This window comes from Rana temporaria, chromosome 3, assembly GCF_905171775.1.
Source record: "Rana temporaria chromosome 3, aRanTem1.1, whole genome shotgun sequence".
In the NCBI taxonomy this organism is placed as follows: Eukaryota; Metazoa; Chordata; class Amphibia; order Anura; family Ranidae; genus Rana; species Rana temporaria.
The window spans coordinates 54,620,993-54,642,340 of NC_053491.1; the positions used below are offsets into that span (position 1 = coordinate 54,620,993).

The window sequence follows — 21,348 nt, forward strand, 5'->3', positions numbered from 1 at the left end:
GTTGGTTCACTTACCTTTTTCCTTCGATTTCCCTTCTAAATTTTCTTTTCTTTGTCTGAATTTCTCACTTCCTGTTCCTCCTCAGTAAGCTGTTCTGGCTGACTAACCTCCAGCCAGATGAGGGGGGCAAGCTTACTGAGGAGTAACAGGAAGTGAGAAATTCAGACAAAGGGGAAAAAAAACATTTAGAAGGGAAATTAAAGGAAAAGGTAAGCGAACCAACAATGCACTAGCTTAAAGGGGTTGTAAAGGTTAGTCTTTTATTTTCTAAATATGTTCCTTTAAGCTAGTGCATTGTTGGTTCACTTACCTTTTCCTTCAATTTCCCTTCTAAATGATTTTTTTCTTTGTTTGAATTTCTCACTTCCTGTTTCTCCTCAGTAAGCTTTCCACCATCATCCGAGCAGTGGAAAGTCATTTAGAACAGCTTACTGAACACCTTACTGAGGAGAAACAGGAAGTGAGAAATTCAAACAAAGAAAAAAAACATTTAGAAGGGAAATGGATAGAAAAGGAAAGTGAACCAACAATGCACTAGCTTACAGTGACCTATTTAGAAAATAAAAAACAAACCTTTACAACCCCTTTAATTAACGAAGCAGAAGTTAGAAGCTTGGGGCCAGATTCACGTACCCGCAGCGTAACGTAACCCGTTTACGTTACAGCGCCGCAAGTTTTCCGATTTAGTGCCTGATCCACAAAGCACTTACCTGGAAATTTGCGGTGGTGTATCGTAAACACGTCCGGCGCAAGGTGGCCCAATTCAAATGGGGCGGGTACCATTTAAATTAGGCGCGCTCCCGCGCCGGACGTACTGCGCATGCTCCCTTTGCAAATTTCCCGACGTGCTTTGCGCGAAATTACGACGCGCCGACGTTTTGTGAATCGCGACGTGATCAAATGACTTACGCCAGGAAAAAGAAAAAAGAAAAAAAAAATTCAAAAGCGACGCGGGAAAGACGGGCATACTTTAACATGGTGGAGTACTTTTCCACCATATTAAAGGTGCCCTATCTTTGCGACGGAAATCTAACACTTGCAACGACGGGAAAAATCTTTGTGGATCGCCGTAACTCCTAATTTGCATACCCGACGCTGGTTTATGACGCGAACTCCCCCCAGCGGCGGCCGTGGTACTGCATCCTAAGATCCGACAGTGCAAAACAATTATACCTGTCGGATCTTAGGGCTATCTATGTGTAACTGATTCTATGAATCAGTCGCATAGATACTCTGAGAGATACGACGGAATATCTGAGATACTCCGTCGTATCTTCTTTGTGAATCTGGCCCTTGGTTTCTATGCAGAGCTGCACCAGATTTTGCACTCTCCAGTTTTAGAACCCCATGCGTAGTAATAAAAGGAACAACAGTCCTATATGCATCCACAAAGAAGTCAGTATGACCCCCAATGGTCACAAACTCTTCAATCCTTCATGAAAATCATCTTCTTCTATCCAGGCTGACAGTCTCCCCTAGAGATGCCAATATATGCAAGGAGCATGCGCAAATTTCCTCATTATTGCAGCAACAAAAGGGAATAAAAACTGATATATAGTATAAAACCGGCATTAAAAACAAAATGTCACTCCCAGGCAATGACTTTCTTATATTGTCCATAGCAAATATCCTTTAAAACAAACAAAAAAACAAACGCTGACTTGCAATCGGCGTAATGGCATCAACTTTTCCCGTGTATCCAGCAGTCATTGAAATTGATTTACTAAAGGCAACTATACTGTGAACTGCCAGTCCACTTGCCCCAGAGCTTAGTAAATGAGGTAAAACTTCACTTTGCAAAGAATACCCAATCGCATGCAAGGAAAATAAAAAAACAGCATTTTTGCTTGTATGTGATTGGATGATCGAAATCAGCAGAGCTTCCCCTCAGATCTAGAGCAAAGGCACTTAACCACTTCCCACCTGTGCTATTGCCGAAAGACAGCTACACTAGGGGCTCACATTCCTGGGAGGGCGTCTATGGACATCCTCCTGTAATCACGCTTCCAGTGCGCCCTCTGCTGCACGCATTGGCACAAATCTGTGATTGCCTTGCCCTTTGGACAAAGCTGGTCACGGATCAGGGTAATGAGTCAATCACAGTGCTCTTTATCATGTGACCAGCTGTGTCCAATCACAGTGCTATTTATCATGTGACCAGCTGTGTCTAATCACGGTGTATATGGCATTTGCCGGTTATCGGCAGTCCTCTGCTTACACTGACAGCATGTGAGCTGAGGAGAGCCGATAACCGGCAAATTCACCCAGGAGATCTTTACTGATTATCAGTGCAGCCCCAACAGTGCCCATCAGTGATGTTTATTAGTTCTCATCATCATTGCCCATCAGGGCAGCCTTATCAGCGCATATCAGTGAAGGAGAAAAATTTCTTATTTAGAACATTTTATAACCAAAACTAAGAAAAATTTAGTTTTTCAGTCTTTTTTTTTTTTTTTCGCTTGTTTAGCAAAAAAAAAATCCAGTGGTGATTTAATACAGGGTTTGACAAATTTGCTTGGAATCTAGGACCCAGCTTAAAAAGTTAGGAAAACGCGCCCCGTCCCGACGAGCTTGCGCGCATATACGTGAGTAGCGCCCGCATATGTAAACGGTATTCAAACCACACATGTGAGGTATCACCGTGATCGTTAGAGTAACTCAAAACATGGAACCTGTAGAATTTTTTAAATGTCGCCTATGGAGATTTTAAAGGGTAAAAGTTTGTCGGCATTCCACGAGCGGACGCAATTTTGAAGCGTCACATGTTGGGTATCAATTTACTCGGCGTAACATTATCTTTCACAAAGCCGCGGCCTCAATTACCAGTGGGCGCCAGGTCTTCACGGTTCCAGCCAGTCACAGCGCCGGAGCCCACGATACCCGGGAGTAACTCCAGGAGCGATGCCGCCGGCCGGAGCGGTGTATGAGGACTGCTGGTAAATAAGGTAAATAATTCATAATGAGCTAGTAATGAGCTAGATGTTTAGGCATCAGCATCCCCCCTCAGTCCCCCTTTTACTTACCTGAGCCCTCATTTCATCCAGCGCTGTTGCACGTCTGCAGCTTTTCTCTCCCCTTACTTCCGGGTCTTATTGGCTTTGCTGGGGCACCGCTGTCAATCAAAGCTGAGTTACGACGAGGAAGCAGAGGGCGTGGCCGAGTACCTCTGTCTGTGTCAATGGACACAGCAGCAGGGCTCAGGAGTGAGTAAACATGAGTGCCCCCATGGGAAGCGGCTTCCCATGGGGGCACTGGACAGGGAAGAGGGGCCAGGAACACTGGCAAGGGGACCTAAGAACAGGAGGTTTGAGGCTGCTCTATGCGATTCCATTGCACAGAGCAGGTAAGGTATATAGATGGGTTATGACTAGGGTTGTCCCGATACTAGTATCGGTATTGGGACCAATTCCGAGTATTTGCGGGAGTACTCGTACTCCCGCAAATACCCCCGATACCGAAATAGAATACTCCCCGCCGCCGTTACGCCGCATCCCCGCTGCCGCCGACTGGTTAATACGCGCGGGAACATTACAGCTTTCATTTGAATAGCTGTAATGATTCGCGCCACGTATAGACACTCCCCTTTGCTCGTGTGAACTGTCCAATCCCGAGCAAGGGGGAGTGTCTATACGCAGCGCGGCGCGAATCATTACAGCTATTCAAAGCTGTAATGTTCCCCGCGCGTATTAACCAGTCGGCGGCAGCGGGATGCAGGTAAGGGGGACATGGCTGGATATGGGGGGGAGACAATGGCTGCATATGGGGGACATGGCTGGATATGGGGGGAGACATGGCTGCATATGGGGGACATGGCTGGATATGGGGGGAGACATGGCTGCATATGGGGGACATGGCTGGATATGGGGGGAGACATGGCTGCATATGGGGGACATGGCTGGATATGGGGGGAGACATGGCTGCATATGGGGGACATGGCTGCATATGGGGGGGGATATGGGGGGAGACATGGCTGCATTTGGGGACACATTTAAAAAAAAGTATCGGTATCGGCGAGTACTTGAAAAAAAGTATCGGTACTTGTACTCAGTCCTATAAAAGTGGTATCGGGACAACCCTAGTTATGAGTAAGGCCTCATCGGCTGAAACGCGTCAACTGTTCTCATTTGCATTTGTTCACTGTGGCTTGTCAATAAAAACAATAAAGAGCGACCCGGATTAACTTTTTCTCATAGAGATGTTTGTAAAGAAAATAACAATCGACTGAATTTGTTTATTGTTTGCAGTATGTTTGTTTATATGACTTTTGTGTTGTTGGAAAAAAATAAATATCAAATTTCAGTGGAAATAAATAATAAATGCTTGTCTTTATTTTTAATTTTCTAGATTCTTCATCAGCATAAAAATGCAGATAAAATGACGACTTTACTGAAAGTTTACGAGGAGGAAGATGAAGCTTTTATGGAATTGGTTACCATGGCAACCCAATTTTACCAATACTTACTGCAGCCGTTCAGGGATATGAGGGAGCTTGCGATATTATACAAGCTGGAAATACTGGTAGGGGATTACGCCTTTTATCTGTTTTTAAGCCTTTTCTGTAGGAGAATCTTCAAGCTTTGTTTCCCGGGGAAAGTTGGAACCAATTATAGTCAAAGTGATTTATATTTGCAATTGTATCAGTCTAAATGCAGCCTGTCCCCAATCTCCAGGCTTTCTATGCAGTTTTTTTTCTTATCTTTAGCGTTGCTTAAAAAAAAAAATAAAAAAAAATCCATCTGCTTTGTGACTTTCATTAGGGGTCTGGATGACAGATGCTCTGTCACCCAGATAAACAGAGAATAGTTTATTTTTGGAAAAAAAGACAGGGCACATCTACCCAACCCGCTTATAAAAAAAAAAAAAATTTGGCGAGCAAGGGAGGTTTATAACCCCTGTCAGGTTTTATTTTTTTGCCATCTGTGTCCCATTAAGAAGATACACCTTCACTTCCTGTCCCAAAGCCAAAACAGGAAGTGAGGTTTTACCCAAAAGTGGAACTTCCGCTTTAAGTACTCCTCGCTCCCTCACATTTGGCATGTAATTTTTTCTGGGGAGGGGCTTTGTTTTGAAGGGGACTTCCTGTCCTCCTTCGGGGCCGCCTAGGTGACTCCTCTTCTCCCCCCTAGACGACCCCTCCCTCTAGGCGATCTGAGAGCGCAGCGCTACTCGCGCACGCCCAGCCGTGAAGCCACAAGCTGTCACGGCCGGTTGCCCGGAGTCCTAATGATGGCGCCGGGGAGAGGAGCGGGCCTCCGTGCGGCTGGACCGTAGGACAGGTGAGTGGCTGTTTATTAAAAGACTGCTGACTTTTAATAAACTAAAAGTTGCCTGGAACTCTGCTTTAAGGGAATTTCCTTGGGCCTCCCAGGTCACCAGAACTAGTGTCCCCATTGGAAGATTTCGCCCCTATTACTTTTCTGGGGACAACCCACAATTTGTGATTTTTTTTTTTTTCTTTTAATTTCACTTTTGGTAAATTGGACAAATAGAAAAAGTGAATCTACCTAACAGGGGCACAGACAAAAATAAAACCTGACAGGTGTTCTAATCCATCTCCACTCTGTCCAAAACTAAACAAAAGTTTTGCAAGGTAAATATATGATAAGCGCTCCAGATATGTGATAAGTACACAACACAGGTATGAAATATATGATACACAAACAAAGCAAAATGAGTGACCAAACTCAAGTGATATGAAGTGTGTCCAATAAATGATGCAAAGGTGTAGACCTCTGGGTGCTGAAAGTATCTGACCCTCTATGTATCTAGATGCATCAGATACACTGTAATGTGCAAAATTAAGTGATGAACAATCAAAATAAATGATGATCTAACAGTCTGTATGAAATGATGATTGGATGTTCCAAAGTTCTAAATTCTTCACTCAGACAGTGGTGAAATATCCACACAGGTACTGTAGTGCCCTTACCTTGAAGGTGCTATATGTGCGCATATAGTATAATCTCTCCGGATCTCGGGTCTCATCTATCCCAAAGTCGCTGGCTCGAGCTGTTCATGTTGCTGTATGCCTCCAAAAGGATCCGGGTTCAATAATCCAGAGTGGGAGATACAATGGGAAGGAGAGAAGAAAAAATGCCTCCAATGGTGTAGTGGGTTTAAAATCCAAAAGGGTTTATTTGCAAAAAAAGGGGGGGGGGGTTGAACAGAAGAAGGCAAGTTGAAATGTACAAACAGCGTTTGTATTTCGCAGGGACGTGGCGATCAGTCTGCCGCCTTACGTCCAATGGTCTCCGACTTGTGCAGGTATTCCTCGGTCTCGACTCCCTACGGCGTTACATCAAGTACCTTGTGACTTCATCAGGGGAACCCGCACATATAGCACCTTCAAGGTAAGGGCAGTACAGCACCTGTGTGGATATTTCACCACTGTCTGAGTGAAGAATTTAGAACTTTGGAACATCCAATCATCATTTCATACAATCATCATTTCATACAGACTGTTAGATCATCAAATATGCACTGTTACTGTACTAATGGCAGGGAAGGGGTTAACACCAGGATCAATCAAAGGGTTAAGTGTGTCCGTAGGGGATGCTTTAGAACTGTGTGGGGGATGGGCTGCCGAGGGGAACACAAGATCACTGTTTTCCCCTGTCAGAACGATGATCTGCCTTGTTTACATAGGCACATCGCCTCTCTGGGGAACGATCGCCCGGTGGACAACGCGTCCACCGGACCTGCTGATTGACTCCCCTCCTGGCCAATCGGCACATGCGCGTGCCCTGGCAGGAAATTATGTACAGATACATAATTTCGCGCAATAGAGCCACCCTGTTGCAGTATATCTGCGGTAGGCGGTCTTTAACCAGTTAAACACATTTTAATTGCTCCTTCACCTAATATTTTATTTTTCTGTAAACAGAAATCACTTGAAATGGATGATTTAGGCCCAAAACGTATTGAGTCGTTGGAGAAGGAGGCTGAGCAATGGAGTGCGAGAGCAGAAGAGGCCGTGAGATCCATCCAGAGTGTGACAGTGAATTATTTCAAGGAGACCTCCAAAGCCCTGGCCGGTATGATGGATTACGATTATTAAAGCAGATCTATGGTCACAGCATACACTTTATTTTATAACATCAGCATTGGAATAACAATACAAACAATAGTTATTTTTGACAATCCAATATAAGCTTGCATGAAAAATCGAATTTCCTGTTGTGAGTTCTGCCTGTCTGCTGGCTGTCTCTTTCCATATCTTCCTGGATTCCCAGCATGCTTTGCAGCTTCTTCTCTGCTGTTTACTTTCAGTATCTGAAGACTACATATCCCATGGTGCAATACTGCCTTTAAACATAGATTCCTGTGCTGATACCCCCACCTCTGCAGTTCAGAAGGCAGGCTCTGTTAAATGTGTGACAAAGCAGTGCCTACGTACTGGTCATAGTGAATGTGTCACAGAATTAACAAAGTAATGTGTGTGCGTCTTCACAAACTTCAAGATCCTCCAAAACGGGGGTCTCCAAACTTTCTAAACAAAGGGCCAGTTTACTGTCCTACAAAATGCGGGGGGGGGGGGGGGGGGAATGTTGGTGTCAGTGGGAGGAATAGTACTCCATCATTGGTACTGGGAGAAATAGTATCCCATCATTGGTGTTGGTAGGAAGAATAGTGCCCCATCATTGGGAAGAATAATACCCCATCATTGGTGTCAGTGGGAAGAATAGTACCCCATCATTGGTTTCAGTAGGGAGAATAGTACCCCATCATTGGTGTCAGTGGGAAGAATAGTACCCCATCATTGGTTTCAGTAGGGAGAATAGTACCCCATCATTGGTGTCAGTGGGAAGAATAGTACCCCATCATTGGTGTCAGTGGGAAGAATAGTACCCCATCATTGGTGTCAGTAGGAAGAATAGTACCCCATCATTGGTGTCAGTGGGAAGAATAGTACCCCATCATTGGTGTCAGTGGGAAGAATAGTACCCCAGCATTGGTGTCAGTGGGAAGAATAGTACCCCATCATTGGTGTCAGTGGGAAGAATAGTACCCCATCATTGGTGTCAGTGGGAAGAATAGTACCCCATCATTGGTGTCAGTGGGAAGAATAGTACCCCATCATTGGTGTCAGTGGGAAGAATAGTACCCCATCATTGGTGTCAGTGGGAAGAATAGTACCCCATCATTGGTGTCAGTGGGAAGAATAGTACCCCATCATTGGTGTCAGTAGGAAGAATAGTACCCCATCATTTGTGTCAGTGGGAAGAATAGTACCCCATCATTAGTGTCAGTAGGAGGAATAGTACCCCATCATTAGTGTCAGTAGGAGGAATAGTACCCCATCATTGGTGTCAGTAGGAAGAATAGTACCCCATCATTGGTGTCAGTGGGAAGAAGGGTGCCACATAGTTGGTGTCAGTGGGAGGAAGACTATCTCACATCAGTGTCTCCCAAGGACCGGCTAAAGGCAAGCAAAGGGCCACAGGTTGGAGACCACTGCTCCAGAATAATAGCAGGCTAGAAATAATTGGAATACCATGTTGAAATGAATATGAGTTTACATTTTGACACTAGATACGCTTTTACTGTGCCCAGGAGATATCTACATACTAGTATGACAGGACTTCATCTGCAATATAATGTCAAACTCTCAGAAAATAAAACTTGTATGTCTCATTTATAGAAACAGGAGCTCCTCACCTCTTAGACCTTTACCGTGTTTAAAGGGATGCACAGGCGGTCCCCTAGTGTGACAGAATATGGACATATTTCTTCATGTGCTCATCACAAGAGCCATGTCTGAAGCAGGGGCTGGGGAGTCCTCTATCACAGAAGCTTCAAGACCACTTTAAGGAAATCTTCCAGATTCTGACGTCACACAGTGGGAGGAACAGCTTCAGTTGCTCTCACTGAGGGGCCGGAGCTGAATGCCGCCGGCCGCATCGTTACTGGGCTTCCAGATCACTTGGGAGAGCCTGATAAAGGCAGCGGAGGGTGGGACCCCTTTCCACGACATGTAAAAGTATTCCAGAGGCTGCCCAGCTGCTCAGAGTACATTTACGTGAAAGCGAATCGCCGGCCCTAAAAATGGTTACTAGGATCACCTCACCCATGATCCCGGTATAACCGCTTCCCTACCCCGACGTATATATGCTGTGGCCAGTAGGGATGCGGTTAATCAGCTGTTGCCTTCATTGCAAAAGATCAGTGGTTTCTGATCCAGACATCTGAAGCTATAAGCAAATCACAATTACATTTTTCCTCCCGCTTCCCCCAACCCTGAAGCTGCATACCATATCAAGGAGGCTTGGGAGGCAGAATGGGGTGGAACCAGACTTAACCTTTAGGCCCCGTTCACATTGCGTGTAGCAGAAACTCGTGTGTTCCCGTGCACGACTTTGGGTAATTCTCATGTCATTCCATGTGTTAAGCAAAATCAGTATTGATTTTGATGTCAAATTTTGATTTCGTTTTCGTCATAGTCTTTTGACTAAAGTGTCATTTTAGTTTTGGTTGTCAACAATAATAACACTGCGCATAATAGGCTGCCCTATGGGTATTTGTCACTCAAGCGTGTGTCAGGGACCAAGTTTTGACCCTGAGCCAGGCACAAACTTGCATGCATGTTTCGTGGCAAAAACAGAGGCTGAATGCTGTTTGGGTGCCAAGTGTGAATGGAGCTTTAGGGCCCATCACGGGTGTGTGAATGGAGTTTTAGGGCCTGTTACTGGTGTGTGAATGGAGCTTTAGGGCCTGTCACTGGTGTGTGAATGGATCTTTAGGGCCCGTCACGGGTGTGTGAATGGAGCTTTAGGGCCTGTCACGGGTGTGTGAATGGAGCTTTAGGCCCCGTCACGGGTGTGTGAATGGAGCTTTTAGGGCCCGTCACGGGTGTGTGAATGGAGCTTTAGGGCCTGTCACCGGTGTGTGAATGGAGCCTTATTGCTTGTCACCAGTGCATGACTGGGGCCTCAGGGCTTGTCGCCAGGGTGTGAATGGGGCCTTGAGGCTTGTCACCGGTCTGTAAATGGAGCTTTAGGGCATGTCAACAGGGTGTGAATGGAGCCTAGCAGCTACATATCTCTCTGGTGATTTGTATCTGCTGTAGTTGTCTACAATGTTATCTTTTTCAACTGAAAATCACGCAGGTACCATGATCATCAGCAGCTTCTTTGGATAACATGGGTAAGCTTAGGTTTATATGTGACACAAGATTGTCGGAGGTGGGGAGATGTTGCCGAATTGTACTTTCAACTGTGTGTTTTTAGAATCCCATCTGGGCTCATGCACACCTTTTGCAGTGCAGTGTGTCACAGTCCCAAGCGCATCTGAGAAACGCACATTACATTCGTTAACACATTTCAGTGGCATTCATTTTGAATGTCCCCGTCCCGAAAAGTCAACATTGCTGCAGCGCACGCTAAAGTGTCCCGAAAAGTCAGCATTGTGGCGCACTGCATTGTCAAAAATTGTGTATATTCTTTTATTTTGACATTTTGGTGCATTGCCTGACTATTCATTTGAATGAACTGCCTTAATGCAATACACAAAATAATGTGAAAAACACGCTGCATGAGGACATCAGGATCTAAATGGGTACTAATAGCTGGATTCATAAAGACCGCCCCATCTTTAGAGCGGCGTAGCGTATCGTATTTACGCTACGCTGCCTTAAGTAAGATAGGCAAGTACTGTATTCACAAAGTACTTGCCTGCTAGCTTACGGCGGCGTAGCGTAAATGGGGCCGGCGTAAGCGTGCCTAATTCAAATTAGGCTGAGGGGCGTGTTTTATGTTAATGTGGGGTGACCTGACGTGATTGACGTTTTTTACGAACGGCGCATGCGCCGTCCGTGTACATATATCCCAGTGTGCATTGCGGCAAAGTACACCGCAAGGACTTATTGGTTTCGACGTGGACGTAAATTACGTCCAGCCCTATTCACGGACGACTTATGCAAACGACGTAAAATTTTCAAATTTCGACGCGGGAACGACGGCCATACGTAACATTGGCTACGCCACCTAGGGGGCATGTTTATCTTTAGGCGGCGTATCTCTTACGGAAACGGTGTATCTTTACTGCGACGGGCGCACGTACGTTCGTGAATCGGCGTATCTAGTCATTTACATATGTTACGCCAAACTCAATGGAAGCGCCACCTAGCGGCCAGCCTGTCGTATCTTAGATAGGTTTAAGTGTATCTCAGTTTAAGAATACACTTAAACTTAGGACGGTGCAGATTCCGAGTTAGGTCGGCGTATTTACTGATACGCCAGCCTAACTCTCTCTGAATCCACCTATAATAGTCACTGTTCTCAAAAAGTTTCACAGTTTTACTGCCATTAACTTCAATGCAGAGATCTCATCATGCATGTTGTGTGCAGTCTCACATGCAGTTAACTACTTTTAAAATAAAATGGGCAATTTCTGCTTTATAAACTTTTTATTTTGGGGGTGTCTGTGCTATGCAAGTAAATCGATTTTTTGGTATTTTGCTATTATTGCAGCCATGCAGAAACAAATGGAGCAAGATGGGAAGAGATTTGGACAAGCCACCTGGGCCTCAGCACTACCCAGACTGGAGAGGATTAAATCCATGTTAGCAAAAGAAACCCTTCAGCATATGAGATCGAAGGAGATGTGCCTGAATCAGAAGAGGGCAGATATCACACAGAAAGTAAGATTCCTAGAAGAATGCAAAACATTTTTATGTGGCCCTTTTAAAGGAGTCCTCTTATTTGACAGACATTGTCCAGCTCAGTGCTGTCCACAAACTTAGGCAGGCAAATGCACCACCAGAATAAGGCCGGGCGTAGGCTGATCAAAATTTGGCCAGTTCAACAGGACCTGTCCGAATTTTGATGCATCTATGGGCAGGCTGGTTGTACTAAAGTCACTCTATCGATTGACTTTAATACAACCAGCTTGTTGTTTTTTTCTCTTTCAATGTTTGCCGATGGCTGTAGTTGCCAACAGTGATCATTGTGTTCTGATGACTGGGAAACCTTCCGCTGTCAGAATACAGTAGCACAGTGGGAGGGATACCCCAGTCAACAATGTGTTCAAGAGAGGATTAAGCAATTTTCTTTCCTTCAGACTGCGGTTGAAAAGAAAGAACATTGTATAATGTATGGCTTGCTTAACTGTTAGGTCTCTCCCTTTATAAAAGGGGTTATTGTTCCCACATTCCAGTGTTACCTTGCCCTTCTTTCAGTCCCTGTGTAGATGTAGTCCCAGTCACTGCCCACATACTGTGCCTATCTATATTCTCTGTTGTCATGTTGACCATGGAGCATGTGCAGTCATTTCCCATATTGTGTGTATATATTTATATTTATATTTATGCAGGCAGATTACATTTAATACTCTTATTGAGTGTTGCCATGCCCACTGCGGTCAGTGTTCTCACATTTATACTGCCTTGCATATTATATATCCACATGTAGATGCATTGCATTTGTAAATGCTCAAATACACACCAAAAAAAACATATAAACTTACAGTGAGGGAAAAAAGTATTTGATCCCCTGCTGATTTTGTGCATTTGCCCACTGACAAAGAAATCCTCATTCTATAATTGTAATGGTAGGTTTATTTTAAAAGTGAGAGACAGAATAACAACAACAATTTCCAGAAAAACGCACTTAAAAAGAAGGTTATAAATTAATTTGCATTTTAATAACTGAAATAAGTATTTGATCCCCCTATCAATCAGCAAGAGTTCTGGCTCCCAGGTGTCTTATACAGGTAACAAGCTGAGATTAGGAGAACTCTCTTAAAGGGAGTGCTCCTAATCTCAGCTTGTTACCTGTATAAAAGACACCTGTCCACAGAAGCAATCAATCGGATTCCAATCTCTCCACCATGGTCAAGACCAAAGAGCTGTCCAAGGATGTCAGGGACAAGATTGAAGACCTACACAAGGCTGGAATGGCAGCAAGACTATCGCCAAGCAGCTTGGTGTGAGGGTGACAACAGCTGGTGCGATTATTCGCAAATGGAAGAAACACAAAATAACTGTCAATCTCCCTCAGTCTGGGGCTCCTTGTAGAGTTTCAATGTTCATGAGAACGGTGAGGAATCAGCTCAGAACTACATGAGAGAATCGTGTCAATGATCTTAAGGCAGCTGGGACCATAGTCGCCAAGAAAACAATTGGTAACACACTACACCAGGGCTTGACAAATTTGCTTGGAATCTAGGAGCGAGCTAAAAAAGTAAGGAGCCAGGAACACGCCCCGTCCCGCCGAGCTTGCGTGCAGAAGTGAACACATACGTGAGTAGCGCCCGCATATGAAAGCGGTGTTCAAACCACACGTGAGGTATCGATGCAATTGGTAGATCGAGAGCAATAATTCTAGACCTCCTCTGTAACTCAAAACATGCAACCTGTAGAATTTTTTTAAACGTCGCCTATGGAGATTTTAGTTGGTCGCCATCGCCATTCCATGAGCGGATGCAATTTTGAAGCATGACATATTGGGTATCAATTTACTTGGTGTAACATTATCTTTCACAATATAAAAAAAAAAATTGGGCTAACGTTACTGTTGTCTTATTTTTTAATTTAAAAAAAGTATTTTTTCCCAAAAAAGTGCGTTTGTAAGGCCGCTGCGCAAATATTGTGTAACATAAAGTATTACAATGACCGCCATTTTATTCGATAGGGTGTTAGAAAATAAATATATAATGTTTGGGGGTTCTAAGTAATTTTTTTTTGCTAGAAAATTATTACTTTAATTAAAATAAAAGCTATTCCAAAAAAAAAAAAAAAGGCTATATAAAGCTATTTAAACCAGCCACCCCACACTCGCCATTAGGCAAAAGGCGCCTGATGACGACGGCTGCAAACACTTCCTTCTCTTCTCCACTTTGGGAAGGAGATGGGCGGGCAGTAAAACAGGCAGGAAGCTTTGTTAGCATTAGCATTGCTGGTTTTCTTCTTGTCATACCAACAGCCACCACAAGATGGCACCAGATCACAGAAGGAAGCAAAGGCCTGCAGGAGGCCGCAAAGCCAGGTCGCTAATTCTAGTCCCAATTGCAATCTGGCGCCCAGGGTTTGTCGAACCCTGCACTACACTGTGAAGGACTGAAATCCTGTAGCGCCTGCAAGGTCCCCCTGCTCAAGAAAGCACATGTACAGGCCGTCTGAAGTTTGCTAATAAACATCTGAATGATTCAGAGGAGAACTGGGTCAAAGCGTTGTGGTCAGATGAGACCAAAATCAAGCTCTTTGACATCAACTCAACGCGCCATGTTTGGAGGAGGAGGAGTAATGCTGCCTATGACCCCAAGAACACCAACCCCACCGTCAAACATGGAGGTGGAAACATATTTTTGGAGGCGTTTTTTCTGCTAAGAGGACGGGACAACTTCACTGCATCAAAGGGACAATGGATGGGGCCATGTACTGTCAAATCTTGGGTGAGAACCTCCTTCCCTCAGCCAGGGCATTGAAAATGGGTCGTGGATGGGTATTCCAGCATGACAATGACCAAAAACACACAGCCAACAAATGAATGAATGAATGAATGAATGAAAAACTTATAAAGCGCGGCGCATGCGAACTGAATCGCTTCTGGGCGCTAGTTGTTTGTGTCTCATGACATCAAAAGAGCAGAGTTTTGATCTGTCTTCTGAAAGTCAGGTGGGAAATTTTCCTCCAACCGAATGCTGGTTGGTAAAGCGTTCCATAGTCTAGGACTTGTATTTGGTTTTTGGTACCCTGACCAGATTTTGGTCGGTGGATCGCAGAACACGATTCGAATTGTGAGGTTCTATCTTGTCGCAAAGATATTGCGGAGCCTTCCCATGGATGCACTTATGTGTCAGGCAGAGTGCTTTAAATGCAATTCTGTCTTTTACTGGCAGCCAGTGAAGGGTTCTCAACGAAGGTGAGATTGATTCCCATTTTTTTTCCCCAGTCACCAGTCTGGCGGCCGTATTCTGAACGACTTGCAGACGGGAGATTTGGTACTTTGGGAGTCCGAGGTACAGGGCGTTGGCATAGTCCAGTCTGGAATTCACGATTGTTCCCACCACGACTGCTACGTCTTCTTTGGGGATAAATGGAATAAGTCTGCGTAGTAGGCGCATCAAATAATGTGTGCCCCGCTGACTACTGACCCTATTTGTGCGTCCATTGTCATGAAGGTGTCGAAGATGACCCCGGGACTTTTGACTTTGGAGCTAGGGGGTGATGATTTGGCCCAGAATGGGCGGCGGTGTCCAGGTTGTTGCCAGTTGACTCTTTCGGCTGGCGTGAAACATAAGGAGTTCTGTTTTGGAGCTGTTGAGTTTAAGATAACTCTTTGTCATCCAGTTTTCTATCAAAGAGAGACATTTCTCTAAACTGGGATGATGATCCTTTTTGATGCAGATGCGAAAATACAGTTGCGTATCGTCTGCATAAGAGTGATAGAGTAGTTCTTGGCTACTGATAATATCAAAGAGAGGGCGAAGATAGATGTTGAAAAGCACCGGTGACAGGGGGGATCCTTGGGGGACTCCACATGACACCGTGCGCTTTTCCGACGTGAAAGAACCCAATTTAACTGTTTGTGATCGGTTTTCAAGAAAGGAAGAAAACCATGGTAAATCACCTTCTGCGACTTCTGCTACCTTGGCTAGTCGCATCAGTAACAGTTTGTGGTCTACCGTGTCAAAGGCTGCGCTTAGGTCCAGCAGAACCAGGAGACAAGATTCTCCTTCGTCTGCGGCCTCGAGGGCATCGTCCCATATTTTGAGTAGGGCCGTTTCTGTCCCGTGTCCGGGACGAAAGCCTGATTGTAATGGATCCAGTAGATTGTGGGTATCTAGATGCTGTTGCAGCTGTTGTACCACTACTTTCTCCATTATCTTGGAGAGAACATTTAGGCCTGTTATGGGACGGCGGTGAGTTGGGTCCTTGGGATCCAGGTTAGGTTTTTTCAAGATGGGCTGGATTGTGCCCTCTTTCAACAGGGATGGCACTGTGCCTTCCTTAAATGACTGGTTTATAAGCTGTGTGATGGGTGGTGCCAGGATGTCGGCACATTCCTTCAGCAGTTTGGTGGGGATGATATCATTGGGCGATGTGCTGTTCCGCAAAGCACCAATGATATTTTTTGTGGTATCGATGGAGATCGGTTCCAGAGTGAACTTTGTTGATTGTAGAGCGTTTCTGTGGGTGTTTTGTGGTTGATTGACGGTGGGGTTGAGGGGGTATTGTTTTGCAAGATGCTTTCCCGGATTCTTTCAATTTTGTTGATGAAGAAATCCGATAGTTCATTACAGAACTCTTGGGTGTCTGAGTTGGGGACTTCAAGACATCCTGGATTCATGGTCTGGGTGACCATCTTGAAGAGTTCGCGGGGGCGGTTTAGGGCGCTGTTAATCGCCATAGAAAAATGATGTTTCTTGGCTTTGAAGATTTCTTTATGATATCGTGTTGTTATTGCCTTGTAGATGATGAGGTTATCCTCTGCAGGGCTTCTTTTCCAGGCGGCTTCCGCCCTTCTGCGCTCTTGCTTCAGAAGCGACAGCTGGTTGTTGAACCAGCCAGACTTTCTTTTTCGGATGCAGGCTTTGCGTTTCGGTGCTACTAAATCGGCTGACTGTAGCAGGGCTGCGTTTATGGCATCCAGTGTATCTGCGGCTGTTTGATGTGGATGGATTGTTTTGATTCTGTTTCCCAAGGTAGATTTAAAGAGTTCCTAATGGAGCTTCTTCTGAGATCTAGCCCAGTGTATTGTCACCGGCTTGGGTGCTTTTATCACTGGGGGAATTTTGGAGATTATGAAATTGATTGCATGGTGGTCTGTCCATGGCAATGGTTCATTTTCTAAAATGCTTATTTTCAGATTTTGTCTGAAAATTAGGTCGAGTGTGTGACCTGAAGCATGTGTTGGCCCGCATATAAGTTGCTGTAGCCCTAATCCCTCCAGGTGATCGATGCAGGCGTCCGCAATGGGATCCTGTGCGGAGTTGGCCCACAGATTAAAGTGGCTCAAGAAGAAGCACATTAAGGTCCTGGAGTGGCCTAGCCAGTCTTCAGACCTTAATCCCATAATAAATATGTTGAGTGAGCTGAAGGATTGAGTTGCAAAACGTCAGCCTCAAAACCTTAATGACTTTTTTTTTTTTTTTTTTTTGGGACCATAGTCACCAGGAAAACAATTGGTAACACACTACGCCGTGAAGGACTGAAATCCTGCAGCACCCACAAGGTCCCCCTGCTCAAGAAAGTACATGTACATGCCCGTCTGAAGTTTGCTAATGAACATTGGCATACCATACATCCTTGGACAGCTCTTTGGTATTGGCCATAGTGTAGAGATTGGAATCTGGTTGATTGCTTCTGTGGACAGGTGTCTTTTATACTGGTGACAAGCTGAGATTAAGAGCACTCCCTGCAAAGAGGAGTGGGACAAAATTCCTCCTGAGATGTGTGAAAACCTGGTGGCAAACTACAAGAAACGTCCGACCTCTGTGATTGCCAACAAGGGTTTTGCCACCAAGTACTAAGTCATGTTTTGGGAAAAGGTCAAATACTTATTTCACTCATTAAAATGCAAATCCATTTATAAAAAAAAATTAAATGCGTTTTTCGGGATTTTTTTTGTTATTTTGTCTCTCACTGTTAAAATAAACCCACCATTAAAATTATAGACTGATCATTTCTGTGTTGGTGGGCAAACATACAAAATAAGCAGGGGATCAAATACTTTTCCACTCACTGTAATTACTACCCATACAATGTGCCTACAGTATCTATATTCTCTGTTTTCATGTTGATCACGGAGCAGTACACACATACTCAAATCCTGCATCGCAAGGGTTTAATGTTTTAGCCTAGGGGTGCAGAGATAAAGGCTGTACTATTTACAAATTCTGACAGCCGGGACTCCTCTGCTGTCAGAATACACTGACCAGCGCTGTAGCCGCCCATCGATTTGATTAATCTATGGCCAACTGAGCTCCCCTAGCTCCAGCAGGTGTCCTCCATCCACGTGACCCGTCCAGCAGTCCTGCCTTTCTAAGGTGCCCTCAGCCACGGTTGCATGCTCCCTTCCACCATCTACTGTGTAAGGTGAATATTTCCTGCACTGTATGTGATGCCAAAGGACCACTCGCAACCAACGGCTTCAGCCAGTGCTGGAGCCCATTAGCCCGAGGGAAAGGATAAATAATACAGCTTATCCCTGCACCCTAAAGCTGGATATACATTATACAATTTTCTTATTCATTTTCCTTTAGATTTAGCTTCAACTTTGTAGTACAAGGGCCCCCATGATGGAATACAAATTGAAATTTTTTAGGTTTGACCCCATATTATATGGTTTTAGTAAATCCTAAAGGAAAATTGTACAAGGAAATTGTATAATGTGTAGCCAGCCTTAGACTAAGAATTCAACCCTTGCAGTGCAGGGATGGCCACTTCAAAGGTGGATTGTCTAATTCCTGCAGTTCAGCTTTAATGCTTGTATAAACATCGTGTTAAAGTCTAAAGCGTTTGTAAACAGCGGCTTAAAAAAAAAAATCCCCTGCAAGGTAATAGTATAATGTGCTAGTATGCATCGCATACTAGCAATTAGGAAATACCTTAGAACAAAGCCCTCCAGCGGGGGGAACTGTCGCCTCAGACAGGGCTTCCATACTCCCCTGGCCTTCCTTCCAGGATCGCGGGCTTTGGCTGTATGAGTGGCCGGGCCATGATGAGATCTCTCCAGTGCATGTGCCTGGGAGCCCTCAGCTACGGAACAGAGCTCTGAAGGTCTGGCTGCATCCAGTGTGAATATCTCCTAAACGCTGCAGGTTTAGGAGATCTTCATTGTACCTACAGGTAAGCTTTAAAGCGGAGTTCCACCCAAAAGTGGAACTTCCGCTTTAAGCAATCCTGCCATGCCACATTTGGCATGTCATTTTTTTGGGGGGAAGCGGGTACCTAGTTTTGACAGGTACCCGCTCCCACTTCCGCACGGGCCCTCTAAGCCGCCCCTCCCTCCTTGCAAATTTCTGGGACATGTCACAGGTTCCAGAAGATTTGCACGGCCATTCAGAACATGCAGCGCGACTCGCCCATACACAGTGTGAAGCCCCAAGCTGTCACAGCCAGGTGCCCCCACAGTAGTGATGTCGGCACAGTGGAGGGAAAGGAAGAGAAGCAAAGCTTTGGATGGCCGCATTGCTGGACCGCGGTACAAGTGAGTGTCTGTTTATTAAAAGTCAGCAGCTACTATTTTTTTTTTTTTGTTAGCTGCTGACTTTTATTAAACAGAAACAGGTGGAACGCTGCTTTAACCACTTAAGGACCGCCTCATGTAAATATACGTCAGCAGAATGGCACGGACAGGCACATGCACGTACCTGTACGTCCTCTGCTTGACGTGGGCCGGGGGTCCAATCGGGACCCCCCCCCCCCGGGTACATGCGGAGGTCGGTAAGCCTCGGGGAGCGATCCGGGACGACGGCGCAGCTATTTGTTTATAGCCGCTCCGTCGCGATCGCTCCCCGGAGCTGAAGAACGGGGAGAGCCGTATGTAAACACGGCTTCCCCGTGCTTCACTGTGGCGGCGTATCGATCGAGTGATCCCTTATATAAGGGAGACTCGATCGATGACGTCAGTCCTACAGCCACACCCCCCTACAGTTGTAAACACACACAAAGTGAACCCTAAATGTTACAGCGCCCCCTGTGGTTAACTCCCAAACTGCAACTGTCATTTTCACAATAAAGAATGCAATTTAAATGCATTTTTTGCTGTGAAAATGACAATGGTCCCAAAAATGTGTAAAAAGTGTCCGAAGTGTCCGCCATAATGTCGCAGTCACGAAAAAAATCGCTGATCGCCGCCATTAGTAGTAAAAAAAATAAAAAAAATAAAAATGCAATAAAACTATCCCCTATTTTGTAAACGCTATAAATTTTGCGCAAAAAAACAACCGATAAACGATTATTGCGATTTTTTTTTTTTTTTTACCAAAAATAGGTAGAAGAATACGTATCGGCCTAAACTGAGGAAAAAAAAATGTTATATATGTTTTTGGGGGATATTTATTATAGCAAAAAGTAAAAAATATTGCATTTTTTTCAAAATTGTCGCCCTATTTTTGTTTATAGCGCAAAAAATAAAAACCGCAGAGGTGATCAAATACCACCAAAAGAAAGCTCTATTTGTCGGGAAAAAAGGACGCCAATTTTGTTTGGGAGGGACGTCGCACGACCGCGCAATTGTCTGTTAAAGCAACGCAGTCCCGAACTGTAAAAACCCCTTGGGTCTTTAGGCAGCATATTGGTCCGGGGCTTAAGTGGTTAATATAGGCTTACCTGTAGGTGGAAGATCAATAAATGAGTTTACTACCACTTTAACAATTCTACATGGATTTTCTGAAATGTTCTGCTGCATTTTCCTACTTTGCAAAGCCGCTTTTACGTAGACCTATGTGAATGTGTAAAGCCTAGTATATATGGGTGGAATCAGCTGGTTCAATAGAAACCGGCTAACATCCGGCCTGTGTGTACTGGAGTCTGTCTGACAGAAGCTGGACGTTTGGCCAGTTTTTGTCGAAGGGGCGTGACCGAAAAAGGTCTGCCAATCAGCTCCTGATCAATACTCTTAGACAAATATCTGAGCTCATCCCAATCATCTTGTTTTGGCTTCAGCAATGTAAATTCTAAATGGTTCTAAATCTAAAAATGAGCACTTGATGTCTCTTTACTAAATAAGACCAAATGACCGCATGTTCCATTCCTATCATCTGTATTCAGTTTTATCATTGGAGCTGTGCTTCCTTGGCATTGCTACACTTTTTTCCTATACTAGTGATATTACTATGTCAGAATATATTTTCTATGTTGTTTTATATGTATTCCATTATTTGTTGAGTTTTCCATTGATTGTACAAACTGGCTTGGACTGACAGATGGAGAACCTGAGCGAGGGCCTTGGGGCCATGACACTGGTGGATGAGCTGGAATTGCAGTACTATGAGACACAACTAGAACTATACGATGTTCAGTTTGAGATCTTGAAGTATGAAGAAATGTTGCTTACAGCAGAACTCGCCTCACTGCGGAGGCAGATAAAGGGTAATCGCCATTATCTACTCATATGATGTATTCTGGATCAAACTTGCTAACACTAATTTGTTTGCTAGTAACGGATATGTTGTTGAGTTTAAAGGGGTTGTTAAGGTAAACATTTTTTCCCCTAAATAGCTTCCTTTACCTTAGTGCAGTCCTCCTTCACTTACTTCATCCTTCGATTTTGCTTTTAAATGTCCTTATTTCTTCTGAGAAATCCTCACTTCCTGTTCTTCTGTCTGTAACTACACACAGTAATGCAAGGCTTTCTCCCTGGTGTGGAGAAAGCCTCTTGAGGGGGGAGGGGGCGAGCAGGAGTG

At 44.6% G+C, this 21,348-nt stretch overlaps 1 protein-coding gene across 1 annotated transcript in view; it reads left to right on the forward strand.

The window, feature by feature from the left end:
• The window catches only part of WHAMM (WASP homolog associated with actin, golgi membranes and microtubules), a 54,560-nt gene that overhangs the window by 6,751 nt on the left and 26,461 nt on the right, over positions 1-21,348 (forward strand). The window contains exons 2-5 of the mRNA XM_040342587.1: positions 4,345-4,518; positions 6,884-7,034; positions 11,469-11,638; positions 20,869-21,034. Of these exons, the coding sequence (XP_040198521.1) occupies positions 4,345-4,518; positions 6,884-7,034; positions 11,469-11,638; positions 20,869-21,034 (661 nt within the window). The remainder of the gene's footprint in view (positions 1-4,344; positions 4,519-6,883; positions 7,035-11,468; positions 11,639-20,868; positions 21,035-21,348) is intronic.